The 13847-nt window shown below is 42.4% G+C and overlaps 1 protein-coding gene across 2 annotated transcripts in view; it reads left to right on the top strand.

Annotated features, from left to right (window-relative positions):
- Positions 1-13847, top strand: part of GPATCH11 (G-patch domain containing 11) — a 50413-nt gene that overhangs the window by 8985 nt on the left and 27581 nt on the right. The window contains exon 3 of one of the 2 annotated variants that reach the window (XM_018563574.1): positions 11922-11963. The exons of the other annotated variant lie outside the window; for it this stretch is intronic. Coding sequence (XP_018419076.1) covers positions 11922-11963 — 42 coding nt within the window. The remainder of the gene's footprint in view (positions 1-11921; positions 11964-13847) is intronic. 2 annotated transcript variants of the gene reach the window in all.

The following is a 13847-nucleotide window of genomic DNA, read 5'->3' as shown; positions in this document are numbered from 1 at the left end:
ATGGTGGAATTTATGGAGGGGAGGTGGGCAGGATAGGGTGGGTTCAGGCAGGGCAACTGGTGGCAAGTAACTTTTAAGGCCTGACTAGTAGCTCAGGACCTAAAATTTTGAGCCATGGATTAATTGATCATAATTGATAATAAGAATAGTTGTCAACTATTCTCATTATCGATTTGTTGGATCACCTAGCTCGCTCTAGCTGGGAGGAGGGCACAGCAAGCAGTGGGCGGGTGCAATAGCCAGCCTGCTATTGGCTATTGAAATTTCTTACGTTTCCTCCATTACAGCTGCTAGTTCCTAGTTCGCTCTGTCCATAAATATCCTGCAGCGGAAGGAGCTTTAGGAATAGTGATCACAGCCCTGATCCCTCATCAACTATTTCCTCCTCTACTGCTCCAGCCAGTTGACAAAATCAGAGGGATCTTCTGATGGTCCAGAAACCCAGAAGTGTTTGGATTAGCCAGATTTCCTGGCTAAAATCTGAATTGTTTTTGCCTATAGAGCTGAGTAGTTTTCACTAGGATAGGAAGATAGACTTTAAAGTAGAGCTAGGAGCAAAATTAAAGATTACATATATGCTGCGTTCTGTAAGCAGTTAAGTTTCAGTTACAAGGCTTAGCATTTACCATATAACACTGTGTGTGGTAATTACAACAGTCTTATTTCTTTTTTTTAAATTGGTTTAAAAAAAAAAAAAAAAAAAACTAATCCTGGAACAGCTTATAAAGTTTTTTTGTTTTTTTGCTGGAGTGAGACTTCAATTTGTTTGTCTATACTGAGAGCACCGCAGCCGGGACGGAGCCCGACAATCCTGTCTGGATCCACCCAGCTGTGTGAGTGACAGCTGGCTTTGCCTCTCTAGAGGCAGAGCCAGCTGTGCCCACCACCTGCCCCGTCTGTTTCTCCAGTCAGCACTGGAGTGCTTATGTGTGTATGTGAGATTTGTCTGCTTGTGTGTCTGTCAGTGTTTTTTAGGGCCCTTTCACACTAGTACAGTGAGTTAATCGAACAGTCCTGTGCGATTAAGGCACTGTACCATGCAATCGCACCTACTACGTGGGAGATGTGTTGCGTTATTCATTTGAATGGCACCCCAAACGTACATCCCGCCCACAGTTCAATCGCCCGCACTGGAACGCCCGGTACAGCAATGCCATGCTTTCCATTGCAGTGCGACTTGGGTAGCAACTTAATGACCAAGGGGAAATTTGAGTCTTGAGGTTACACAGGTTGAGAACCACTGATCTAGATGACACCAGAGTCCCCAACATGCATGATAAAATGTAGGCAAGATGACCTGGGATTTTTAGATACAACATTCTTCCTAAAGATTTGAATGGTGAAGCAACTGGACAATAGTTGTATGCACCATCTCTCCAGTCTCAATCACGGAGTTGTGTATCTTCTACAGCATTGTAACAGGTCTTTGGTGACCTCCCTCTTTAGTCTTTCTTGTAAGGTCCATTCTTTTTCGGTGCGTGGTCTGCCCTCTTCTCCCTTTTCTCTCCCGTTCATTGAAGGACACAGGGAACAGATCGGAGATCCTGTACTGTAGGGTAATATCGCCACCTGCAGGAGAAGTCTTCCTTTTCCGCTCACAAGCGGCTTTTTCGTCCGCCTCCGCGTAGGGAGAAGAAAGCCTCAACATGCAGCTATCCCAGCCCCTGATGCCAGGATTCTGACAACTTTGCACCTGGAAAAAAGCCGTCACCTATTTGGGTAAAATAAGCTTCTAAGCTCATTTAAAAGCCAAAGGATCCCAGGAACCATTTAAGCAAAAGGATGGTGAGCTTAGCAGGGCCTCTTCTTCTTCTTCTTCTTCTTCTTCTTCTTCTTCTTCTTCTTCTTCTTTTTTTTTTTTTTTTCTTTTTTAACCAGTTCCAAAAAGCCTTAGGGAGAACACTGTATTGCATTCGAACCACTTCTATAGAAGTGTATACCCTCAGATAGGCTCAAAGTCATAAACGGTAAACGCAAGATGAGCTATGGTCCCCAATGATCTTACAGTCAAAAACAACCACTATGCGACGTCAAAACTGTTGCACGCCTCTATTTTAACTTGGCACTTGACTTTCCATTGAAATGTGAGTGCAGGAGGTCTCCCTCAACTTGCATCCACATATTTGTATTTTAAGAGGAGGTCTCCAACACTCACGTTTTTATGAAAACCCAATCTCTTGAATTGTAAGGCAGAGTGCAGCAGCTTACTTGTAAGTATTTTTGACTCTGTGATGAAATAGAAGTCTGCCAGAGAACATTTTTAGTTTGTTATAGTATCTCTATAGTGCACTTATCTCTTTCATGCCTCGCCCAATACTGTCAGAATTAATGGCTAAACTACAGAGTTCATTTTACATTGTACCTAATTGTCTGCCAGGTGGTAGCTTAAAACTTATCTAGCAGCCTCAAATATCGGAATACAAGCCTTAGCCGACCTTTAACTTATATTACCGTATTTTTCCGTCTATAAGATGCCCCTATGTATAAGACGTCCCCAACTTTTCTTACCCAAAATTCCGAAATCAATATTTTAAATGGTATAATGCATTACACTTACCTCAATCACATCATGCTCCGACATTACAGCTCCGGGCACTGGCTACACGCTCTCCCGAGCGCCGCCTGACGTCGTGCCTACACCTCACTCTACCACATTTATTGCGCTAGGTAGTGGCGCTTCTGTCTCCAATTTTTGTTTCCATAAATCTTTTGTAACTGACGTCAGCTGTTGCTGGGGAGAAAGCTGACCTCGGGTACAAAAGATTTATGTTTGGAGGAAAACTTATGCTTGTCTCTGCAATCAGTTTCACTCGTGAGGCTACGGTAGTTTGCAGTGGTTTCGGCAGTTTCGCAACCTCGGTTCTCCTCTCAGCCCCCGTGTATAAAACGCCCCCCAATTTTAAGGTAAACGTTTTAATGAAACAGTAGCGTCTTATACACGGAAAAATACGGTAATATTGTCATTTTGCAGTTTGAGCTCAATGCAGCTTTGTTCACTAACTGTTTTTTGTGAATTGGTATCTGAGAAGGAAAAACAAGGTACTCAGTTTTTTTTCTCTTATTTATTGGAGCATTTTTATTGAATCTGAAAAGGTTGTCTTTTCGTTTTACAAAAAAAACCTCTCTAACCTACCAATTTGTCACAAAAGTTGTCACTCATCGGCCTTATAGAGTTGTAAACTCAACACTTTTCCTATAAAACTCCTCTCTGCAGATGTTCTTTGGGGCTTTCAGTCCATTAGTAGCATCAGTTACTGTTAAGGTTATGCTCTGTAAGTGTTATTTATGTTGTAGAGGTTGGCTGTTGATCTTTGTGGCAGGCCCACAGTGCATTATTGCTATTATTTATTGCTAAAGGGCCACAATATTTTTTTTGTATCGCAAAGTGTATTCATGCCCATTTATTTAGAGCCAGTCAGATTAAAAGGCGATTCTCCTTTTCAAAGTAGAAAGTAGAATACATTCCTCAAACAGGCAAATAAAAATTGCTCCTTCATTAGTATGGAGAAGGTGCTATGACACTGTCCACCTAATAAAATGTAAATGAAGAATGCTAGCAGCCAAACTATTTCACCAATAAGACATAACAATAATAGGATGTGCAGCCTGCAAACAGAGGCCATAAATCTGAATTTCCAGAAACCAGGAAAGGTAAATTCTTTGCAGACCCAAGTGTACAGTCTAGGTGTATATTGTCTCATTATTAATTCCGGGCTCTATATTCTGCAGATATGTGTCCCGTGACTTAGACAGATGGTTAATCCTTGGCCACAAGTGACTTTAAACTTCGGAAACAGATGCAATGGAAAGCGTAGATACTGCAGTAAGTCTGTGATAAATCTGTCTTTTGTGCAGATGTGTACAATTTCTTCAAAATATGAGAACGCATTACATCTTTGGGTCCAGCAGTTTTCAATAGAGCAGTTATGTAATGTGTGCAGACATTTTTATATTGCATTCTGCAGCCATGTTTTCCAATAACCCTGTTTGTCAGGCATTATATACTGTGCCTGCTTCAGACTCCTTAGTTACATTATACTTCATTGTATATTACACCAGGGCTGGACAAATCCTAGTGGTTAGGTTGGCATGGTAACTGACAAACTCTATGGCGACTGAAGCCAGCAAGGGGTCCCCATGAGTTCTGCCACCTCCACCATTGCAGCAGATTCCTATCTGCCTAATGGGGGCTTTAATAACCCCTCTTTAATGAGCCAGGGGGAGGTTAGGGGGTGGTGGGCTGAGGGACTTCTGTCCAGAAATACCCCAGCCACTTCTGTGCATGAAATGCAAGCCACTGCTGCTCTGTGTATTCTAATTGCCTGTCAGTTTATTAGCACCTCTGCTGGCAGGGTTCTACCTTAACCAAACATAGCTGCTGCAGGATGTGTAGGCTAATATACTGGTTATATTATACTACATTTATTTACATTATTTAGAAGGTCTCTTACAGGCATAGTTGTATGGTAAAGGCAGCTGATGAACTACCACTGCGGCATTTACCTCACGTAGCAGGGGGCCCATCTGGACACTGCGCCCTTCTGGTTGTCATCCACCCTTGGTGGCATATATTAATGGAAAAGCTAATACTGAATTAATAGTTCTGTCGCTGGTATTCATGAGGTAGGGTTCCACCCTATAGCAGTCAATGGATGCTTGTGTTTACAGGGGTTAGCGGGCAGTTACATGTACAAGATAGCAAAAAGGCATTACTGACCCTTAAAAGCACAGTGACGACGCCTGCAAAAAAAAAAAGCAGAAAGCAAAAGCAGCTAGGACGATCGTTTGTGGAGTTGCTTCAGACTGGGAGTCTTGTGATGCAATATTAACAAAATTATTTATTTGAATCTCAAGTCAAAACGTGTTATTTTGGCACCCATGGCAAAGGTACTCCATGTTCCTATAGTCCTAATCCTCCTTCTCCTGCATTTGGTCTGCACCTGAGCTTGCAGGTAAAAAAAAAGAGCTGAATTCACCTCCCATCCCCTTTCTCCCCCCCCATGGAAAAAAAAATTATATGCCCCTGAACTGTATTGACAGCCAACGAGAGAAAAAGCCAAGTCCTGCCTGCATATGCAATGCTGGCTGTCAATATAGTCATAGCTGCTACATTCTCCCACAGTGCTGGCTTTACTTAACAATAGCCCAGCATTTCAGTACCTGCCTCCCTACTGACAATAGCTAAACTAGCATGTTGGGGGAAACTCCACGCCCAAATGCTTCCTCCTCCTTTTCAGACTGATAGTTGTTAGCTCCAGGACCTTGACTTGTCTGCGTTGTAAAAGGCAGGCGCAGCTACCACAATAAAAGCAAACTTTACAGTTCTATGCCTCTGATTAGTCCTCTTTGTATATAAGGAGCATTTTCCAAAGTTTTAACCAAAGTCAAGATTGATATTCAGCTATCTTCTAAAACGCCCAAGTGAGTACATGTCAACTGAAACAAAAAAAGAGGAAGTGCCTCAATCTCTTGTGCAATAAAACACCTTGTTGGTTTGAAAATATTGGTATTACACTCATGTTAAATTTAAGTGTAATACCAATCCTTTATCCTTTCACTCAGATAAAATGCGTTTTATTGTGCCAGATCGAGGCGCTTCCTATCTTTTCTTTTGTTTTCCAGCCACCACAAGGCAAGAACGATTGGCACTTTCTGTTTATTATTTTTGGTTTAAAGTTGTACTACTGGTAAAGTTTAAGTCCTCATTCACACATAGGCGACAGTGTTTTCGCGTGCACATTAGGTCACGTGTTTTTATGAGCAGATTGTGACATACTGATGTCAATGGCAAAGATGCGAAAAACCAAATGCAGCGCACGTTTCTAAGCATTTCACATTGACTCTATATGGACAAAATGAGCTGTAATCTGCCAAAAAGAAGCGCATGTACTTTTTCCAGCAACAGGGGTTTTGCTTATTGCGACAAAATGCTCAAGTGTGAACAGAGGCCTTAAGAATGAATGGGGGATTTTTTGGGGGAAGCTTTGTCGCGCTGAATCAGCTGCGACAATACAAATGGAACAGACCTTAGTCTGGTCTATCTGTAAAAAATATAAGTCAATTGGACTTATTTGGAGCTGGTTGGATGACCAGTGGTTTGAAGACCAGTGAAGGTGAACCAGTAAAGCTGGTTGGATTACCAGTGAAACCTCTTCAAGAAAAATACAGCAAGTCCAGTTGCCTTGATTTATTTTTTACAGATATACCATGAGCTAGATGAATGAGAACCTTCAGACACCTTAGTCTGGTCTGTATTTTTATTGTTAATTTAACTTTTAAAATAAAGTCTGTTCAAAATGAACAGAAGAAATGTTTTCCTTTTTAACTGTTAATTAACTATATATTTTAGCTACCTATATACCAGTGATATGCAGTACCTGGGTGAGACATTTCACCAGCACCGCCCTCAGCATGTGGAAGCCCCACCCCATCCTTCCCAAACCCCGCCCCCCTACTTGGCCACCAAGCTATGTGTGGAGGAGGAGGGTATAAGATGGGGAGGAGCCTCCTTGTCCCTCACTTGCTTGTCACTGTTGAGGCATCGAGATCGATGTTCTCAGTGTTTTAATTTTCTTTTTTTTTTGATTGGACAGCTTGGACCAATGGTGCTTTGCCATTGGTCCAAACCATCCACAGAGCTCACGCCTCTAACATAGAGTAGTGGCTGTTGCAGCTCTTGCCTCACTATGTTAGGTTATACAGGCAGTGGGGAAGCCCGCTGCTGTATAACCTAACTTAGCTGTGAAAAGCCGGATGTAGTGCCGCCTGTAATTAACAGGCAGCGCTCCATTCATGACCGGTTACACAGTGGGAAGGCTTTCCCAGCTGTGTAATGTGTTTGTATGGAGAAAAAGCTGTCGGCTTCAGTTCTCCATAATACTAGGCGAGGCTCTTCCTCACCTGCCTCCCCTGGCCGCACGTCCCTGCTATATACTCATAAGCAGGTTGTGTAATGGTAATGCTGGCTCTAAGGTTTTTAAAGCCGGCTCTTAGTTCTTGGTGGGGTGCCCGGTGGGACAGAATGGAAGTGGTGGTCTGGGGATGTGACTGTTTCATATTTTTTTTTTTTTTTTAACAGGTAACATTTTTATTGGTACTGTTTCATATTACACCCTGAATTTGGATGCAACATGAAACATGGTATGAAACATGGTATTAAAGGTAAACTTGACCTTTTTAAGCTCTTAATTACAGACTTTAAAATGTGCTTGAAGATCCGCAGCCACTGGGTCAACACCAACACTTATTTGAACTATCTCCAACTCCCAACACTTAATTCTCAGTCTGCACCAGCCAACACATTGCAATTACATTGTAATTAGGGTTGCACAGATACCAAGTACAGTACTCGGTACAAGTAAGAGTACATGTACTGATACTTTTGCGCTCCAAGACTACACTAGAGAAAAATGGAAAAATTAGGAGGCAGCTGTCAATTGTAAGGAGCACACTGAGCTCCTGGGATTTGTACATCTCTGTTTTTAATGTACAATTTTGTTTTTATAAATTAAGGGATGTACAGATACCAGTTTTGCGAGTACGAGCACTGGTACTTGCCGAGTACTTACAAGTACAAACACTGATACATTTTTGTTTATTGTCATGTGACCGTTTTTCTAAAACAATACAGACTAATGATTTCAGGACAGTCGTGTAGCACCAGAGCCAGGTCCCAGCTGCAACCTCTGCAACCCTGGTAGTGCTCATAAAAATGCCAAGTATCTGCACTGGTACTCGAAAAGTATCTGTACATCACTAATTGTAATTACATTCACACTGCCTGTTTTTGATTTGTGTATGGGAAGTGAACACCTCAGCAAAAGTTTCATAGTCCGTATTTGCATGCTGCAAAACGTTTTTGAATTAAAATCTGCACACATGATCTCCACGATCATCGTGCATCAGTGATTGTTGCAAATACACTCTTGGTTAGTTATACATACCAGAGTTTACCTCTCATGGAGAGACCAAATTACCTGTTTCAAATAATGACCCGTAGCCTTTTGGTCTCCGTGGCTTCCGTTCTACCAGGGCGGTCTTCCCTTCCCCCCTGGGGACCCCGCCGATCGGAGGCGGTTTTGCGGGCCATGTACTCCGTTTCGGGTGCCTCTATGCGTCCGGGCCTGGCTTCTGCCTTCGCGCCTCGGACTATGAGGACATTGTCTTGCCTTCTCCGTGCCAGAAACCGGTTCATGGGAAGGAAAGAGCGCTGCACTGTTTGGATGTGGTTCGCGCTCTTCGGTTTTATTTGGAAGCTACGGCTTCTTTCCGTGAGTCAGATTCCTTGTTCGTGCTCACGGAGGGCCCTCGTAAGGGCCGCGTCGGCGGCTACCGTTTCTCGGTGGATTCGTATTGTTGTTTAGGCGTACGCCGTTAAGGGGCGTGAGCCTCCTTTCCCTGTCAGTGCCCATTCTATTGGGGCTGTTGGGGCTTCCTGGGCCTTCCGTCATGGGACCTCTGTTTCTCAGTTTTGTGGGGCCACTTTGTGGTCTTCTGTCCACACCTTTTGTTGAGTTTCACAAGGTGGATGTTTTGGCATTGGCGGATGCTGGTTTGGGGTGCAAAGTGTTGCAGGCGGCTCTTTGAGGGGTCCTTTGGGTGTTTGGTTGTTGTTGCCCATCCCTCAGTGTGTACTGCTTGGTGACGTCCCTACCATTCAGGATCTACGATCTGTTGTCCTGTGTCCTTCAATGAACGGGAGAGAAAATAGGATTTTTGTACTCACCGTAAAATCCCTTTCTCTCCGTTCATTGAAGGACACAGGCCCCGCCCTCTTTTATGGGGTGTACACTCCTAACTGCTTGTTACTTACTGGAGACTTGTCAGCAAGTGGGGGGTTTGGCCACCAGCAGGGGCCGCCCCTAGGCTGTCTTTGTCTCTTATGTGCCTAGCGTCCTTCTCCTGCAGGTGGCGATATACCCTACCATTCAGGATCTACGATCTGTTGTCCTGTGTCCTTCAATGAACGGAGAGAAAAGGATTTTACGGTGAGTACAAAAATCCTATTTTTCCATTTCTCAAATGTAGTGGGGCATTCATAACTTGTTCCATCAGCTGTTTCAGGCACACCCCTTCCTCATCCAAAAAAAATAAATTGTCCATAGCAGATGAAACAGTGCTGTTGCTGATGTTCAAATTTTAGCTTTTTTTTTTTTCCAAGTTCTAATCCCCTATCTTGGGCTACTTCCCCTAGCCACTGACATACAGTATGTGGAGAGCAGTAGGGCTCCAGCTAACTATTATTTTCATAATGGATTAGTTAGCCGATTTTTTAACTTCGATTAATCGGATAAAATTGTAAAAATGAATATCGTAATTTATTTAAAATTAAAATACACAAATGCAGCGTTACAGACATAAAGTTTACTTCAGAATAAAAAGTTATGCAAATTTTCTGAAATTGTGCTGCACTGGAACGCACTGCATGCAGTACAGCGCTTTCCAGTGCAGGCGATCACACTGCAGACAGGAGGTGCATTTGGGATGCCATTGAAATGAACAGCTGCCGGAGAGAGGGGAGGCGAGGGAGAATCAGGCTGGTTACAAGTGATCTTGTACAGCCGCTCAAGATCACCTGAACAAAACGGCTCCCACACTACATTTAACCCTGTCGCCTGCCCGAAGCAGGGCTAAATGTAGAAAAAAAACTAATCGCCCGGAACTGCCTGTCCCGGACGGGGGGCGAAAGGAATATCGCACCCCTGAGATGATCAAACTTGTCATCTCTGACAAGTTCTTGAATCTGTGGACCGACAAAGACGCCTTCATTGATTTTGGCTTCACTAAGTCTTTGAAACTTTTCATCGACATTACAATAAACCAAATCGATATTGCAATAAACCAAATCGCCTTCCACTAAGAAATACTGGACCAGATCTTTTTGGCGATCACGGAAAATGTAGATCCTGATATAATTCTGCAAAAGGTTCCACTGTTGTAACCTGGAGCCCAGTAGCTCTGCCTTACTCTTAGGCAATTCCAAATCCCTGACCAGGTCATTTAGTTCACTCTGTGAAATTTAGATGTGGTTCTGGAGGAGCATACGGTGGGCTAAAGTCTGGGTCTGCTGACATTGGCGGCCCCGAATCAGCTGCATCCTGCTCATCGTTTTTATCATCATCCGACTCTAGAGAGTAGGCTTCTGGTGGATCTGGAATAGGCCTCACCATGAGGTACAGGACGCAGTGCGGATGGAATGTTAGGATATTCCAAGGTCCACTTTTTCTTTCTTGAGATCCCTTTTTGCAATTGGGGAAACCATGCAAAAATAGCAGTCACTATTGGGACTGCGAAAGGCATGGCCTTTTCTTCTTGTTTAGGCAATGACGCAGATAAGTTGCACATGTAATGCAACAATAATGAGGGGCCCAGCTCTTGTCCTGATCCCCCTATTTTGCATCCAAAATATAGGTGTTATTCCTTTTTTTTACCACTGCCATCATACTGCACTTTTGAGATGCAAATATAACCTTGCCACAAATATAGCCGAAAATATCTGCGTTGTTTACCCAGTTTCAAGGCATCTTGGTTTCTGAGGGAAAATCTCACGCAACTGTTCACTGGAAATGTTAGGCAATGACTAGAGATGCACCGAAATAGAAATTTAAAAAAGGAAACCGAAATAGAAAAAATTGTCAGGCCGAAAACCGATACCGAAAATGTTTTTAATTCTTTTACATATATTTAAATATTTTATTTATTTTTTGTAAACTTTTACATTTTTTAAAATTATTTGTATTCATTTTTTTATTAAATATTTTTACTTTTTAGGGGCTTTGGGGAAATATTAGGAGTCTAAACAGACCCCTGGTATTTCCCTTTTTAAAATGGAAAAAGAGATTGAGAACACGGAGTCCTCAATCTCTTTTTCTGCAGCCCCTGTTATCAATGAACAGGAATTCTCTGAGTGTTCCTGTTCATTGATCACTTGAGAATATAGTATGTTTACTATAACCACAATTATGAATGAGTGGATAAAGATCACTCCCATTCATTCATAATTGAGGATATAATAACCATACCATATCCTCAATTCACTGATCGCTGAGTGTTTGTAGCCTGCTCTCCTCTCTGACACACACTGTCACAGGAGGCTGAGTGAGCCGTGCGAGAGGAGAGCCCAGCCTCCTGTGACAGCGTGGTCTCCGCCCCCACACAGCTTTGCTGCACTGTGATAGGCGGCCGAGCGGTGTGCGAGGAGAGACACCGGCCGCTCACAGCGTTCTCCTCCCCCAGCGCTCGGCCGGCTGTCCCTTTTTTCTCTCCTCCCCCCTGGGACACAGAGCAGCACCCAGCTGGGAGGAAAGAAATCACGGATGCGCCGATGTATCGGCAGTAAAATGGCACTTTTGGCATTTAGCCAAAGTGCCATTTTCGGCCAATATATCGGTGCATCCCTAGCAATGACACAAGCCACCAGATGTAACTTTATGATGCGTAGATCTGACCAAGACAAATGTACCTTGCAATAAAAGAACAATAAATTACAGTTAGGTAATAATCTTTAGTCTCAAAGTGAAGATCAATTTATACCCTTCCATGTGGTACTATTTTCATTGTTTTACGTACCTTGTCGAGAAGTTAAGAGGCTTCATGATCATCAGACACCTCCCTCCCTTGTAGGCAAATATACTCGCCTGTGTAATACATCTTTATTGTGAAATATCTTTAAACTTTAGCCAACCAGCACCTTTATCACCTGTTTTCTAATTCATCTAATCAAAATATGTAAGAGTTGATACATTTTATCTCAAGGGTCGATAATTTCCCAAGATTTGCAGACCAGTGTTATTGATTATTCAATTAGTTGGTTGCAGTCCTATGATAAAATATAAATTTTTTAAATTTCCGCCATAACAATGAAAACTGTTGATTTTTGAATGGCTTATGGTCTAACAGTGTGTGTTTTCTTTTTGTTACAGGTAATGGTATTGTTGAACCAATTCCACTGAATATTAAAACAGGTTAGTATCTTCATATCCAACCTGCTTATTTTTCAGATTTTTTTATTTGTATGCAGTTTTAGGCTGTAGAAGGGTTGATCACTGTTTCTAAGGGCATTGTCACCAAGCACATTTGTGTCAGCTACAGAATTGTTCTGCTTTAGTGTTTTTGTTGCTAGGAGAGCTTGAATTGCAGTCAGTCAGTGATCTGGGCCTCATTAATTCAATTTGCTTTGTAGCTCCGTCCTTGAGCATTTGACTTTGTGCAACATGTGAAGGTAGCTGTAGTGTCACCAGCTTCATTAGCTACTCATGTTATCCAATACAGCTGCTGCTAATAATTGTCTAGTTAAAATCTTTAGCGCTCGTTCACCCCAGCTTTGTAGAACATTCTTGCCCAATGCATAGACGAGGCAATTTCTTCTTTCCTATTTCTTCATTTCTCACCAATGCGCTGCGTTGGTGTGTGCTGAAAGAAAAGTTTAAATGTCAAATTCCATACATTTGATCTCGGTGTGGGTTCACATTTATGTACACTTTAAACGTACTCCTGCTGGTGTAAAATGAGCCTTTTGAAAGATTTGTGACTGCAGCAAATCTCTGCTCCAATGTGACTAATTTCAAACTTATACTCAACTGGGTAAAGTTGCTTTATAAGGTTGGAATTACACAGGCACTGTATACAAAAAGTGTAAAAGTAATGGAGCAATGCACTGAATAGACTACTGTGCCTCAAATGCTGTAGATACTGTATAATGTGGGTGTGACGGACTCCAGTACTCAGGATGAGTACATCTGCCACTGTAGTCTTCCTCGCTGAGGTGATGCTGCAACCCGATGATAATTGACTCCCAGTCCACCCAGTCACCAGCCGAAACCAAATGTAGGGTGAAACAAACTCTGCTTTATTGAAAACCAGCACAGTATTTATGTAGTTCTGGTGGTCTAAAAACATAATGCAAACAATCCCCTCCCCGGTGCCTTCATGAGAGAATAGGGAGAGGGAAATAAATAGGATGGGATTATCTCCTGAGTGTCTAGCGTAGGGTAATCTACTCATCTACACCTAGAGTGCGCTATGGTAATCCCACCATTGACAAAATGAAACAAATGGACAAACAGGCTGTAACAAGTTAAATGGCAGTATAAAGAGAGCTAACTAAGGGGGGGGGGGCTGGGTGCTGACAGTCTTTTGATAAACCGATTACCCAGTATAACATACTTAAACATAGCCCAACAATAACATACACATAACCCATAAACTGATGAGCATGTATTCACAGTGGGCAGTTGTTCTTCATTGGCTCCCAAACCCTCAAATGCGTACTAAAACATTCACATTCAACCCACTACACTGCATCTGCCCCATTGTTCAGGAGATGCTTGAAATGGAGATGCTTTTTATTTATAGCGTATAAGCCTGGTTCACATTTGCACATTGGGCTTTTAAATGCACTTTCGAGTAGGGAGAGGCCAGCTCTACGCTAGAAGTATGGGCTTTTTGTTTACTTTACATAACGATGTAAGCCAATGTATCAAGGACATGTATGTGTGTCCGCATCAAGATACCTATGCATCCTTGAAACCTCAGCCTACATATTCATGGGAAGTAAAAGAACCAGTACTAGAGTACTGGCCTCTTCCATCACTTCCTGGGTTCTCCACTGTTGGTTGTGTACCTTTTTATGATGATCAGTGGTTCCTGAACTAGTCCTGATTAGAGCTGCAGCTAACGATTATTTTCAAAATCGATTAGTTAGCCGATTTATTATGTTCGATTAATCGGACAAAAAATAAAATACATTTTAAAAATGTTTGTATTGAGATTGTAGTCCATCACAGGAGCAAGCTTGGAGCGGTGGAAGTTAAAAAAAAAAAAAAAAAAAAGGGGGGGGGCAAATATAG

The sequence above is a fragment of the Nanorana parkeri genome, unplaced genomic scaffold (genome assembly GCF_000935625.1).
Source record: "Nanorana parkeri isolate BGI_ZX_2015 unplaced genomic scaffold, ASM93562v1 scaffold677, whole genome shotgun sequence".
NCBI lineage: Eukaryota > Metazoa > Chordata > Amphibia > Anura > Dicroglossidae > Nanorana > Nanorana parkeri.
Note: the sequence above shows the minus strand (reverse complement) of the source record. Positions and strands in the feature narration are given on the sequence as shown.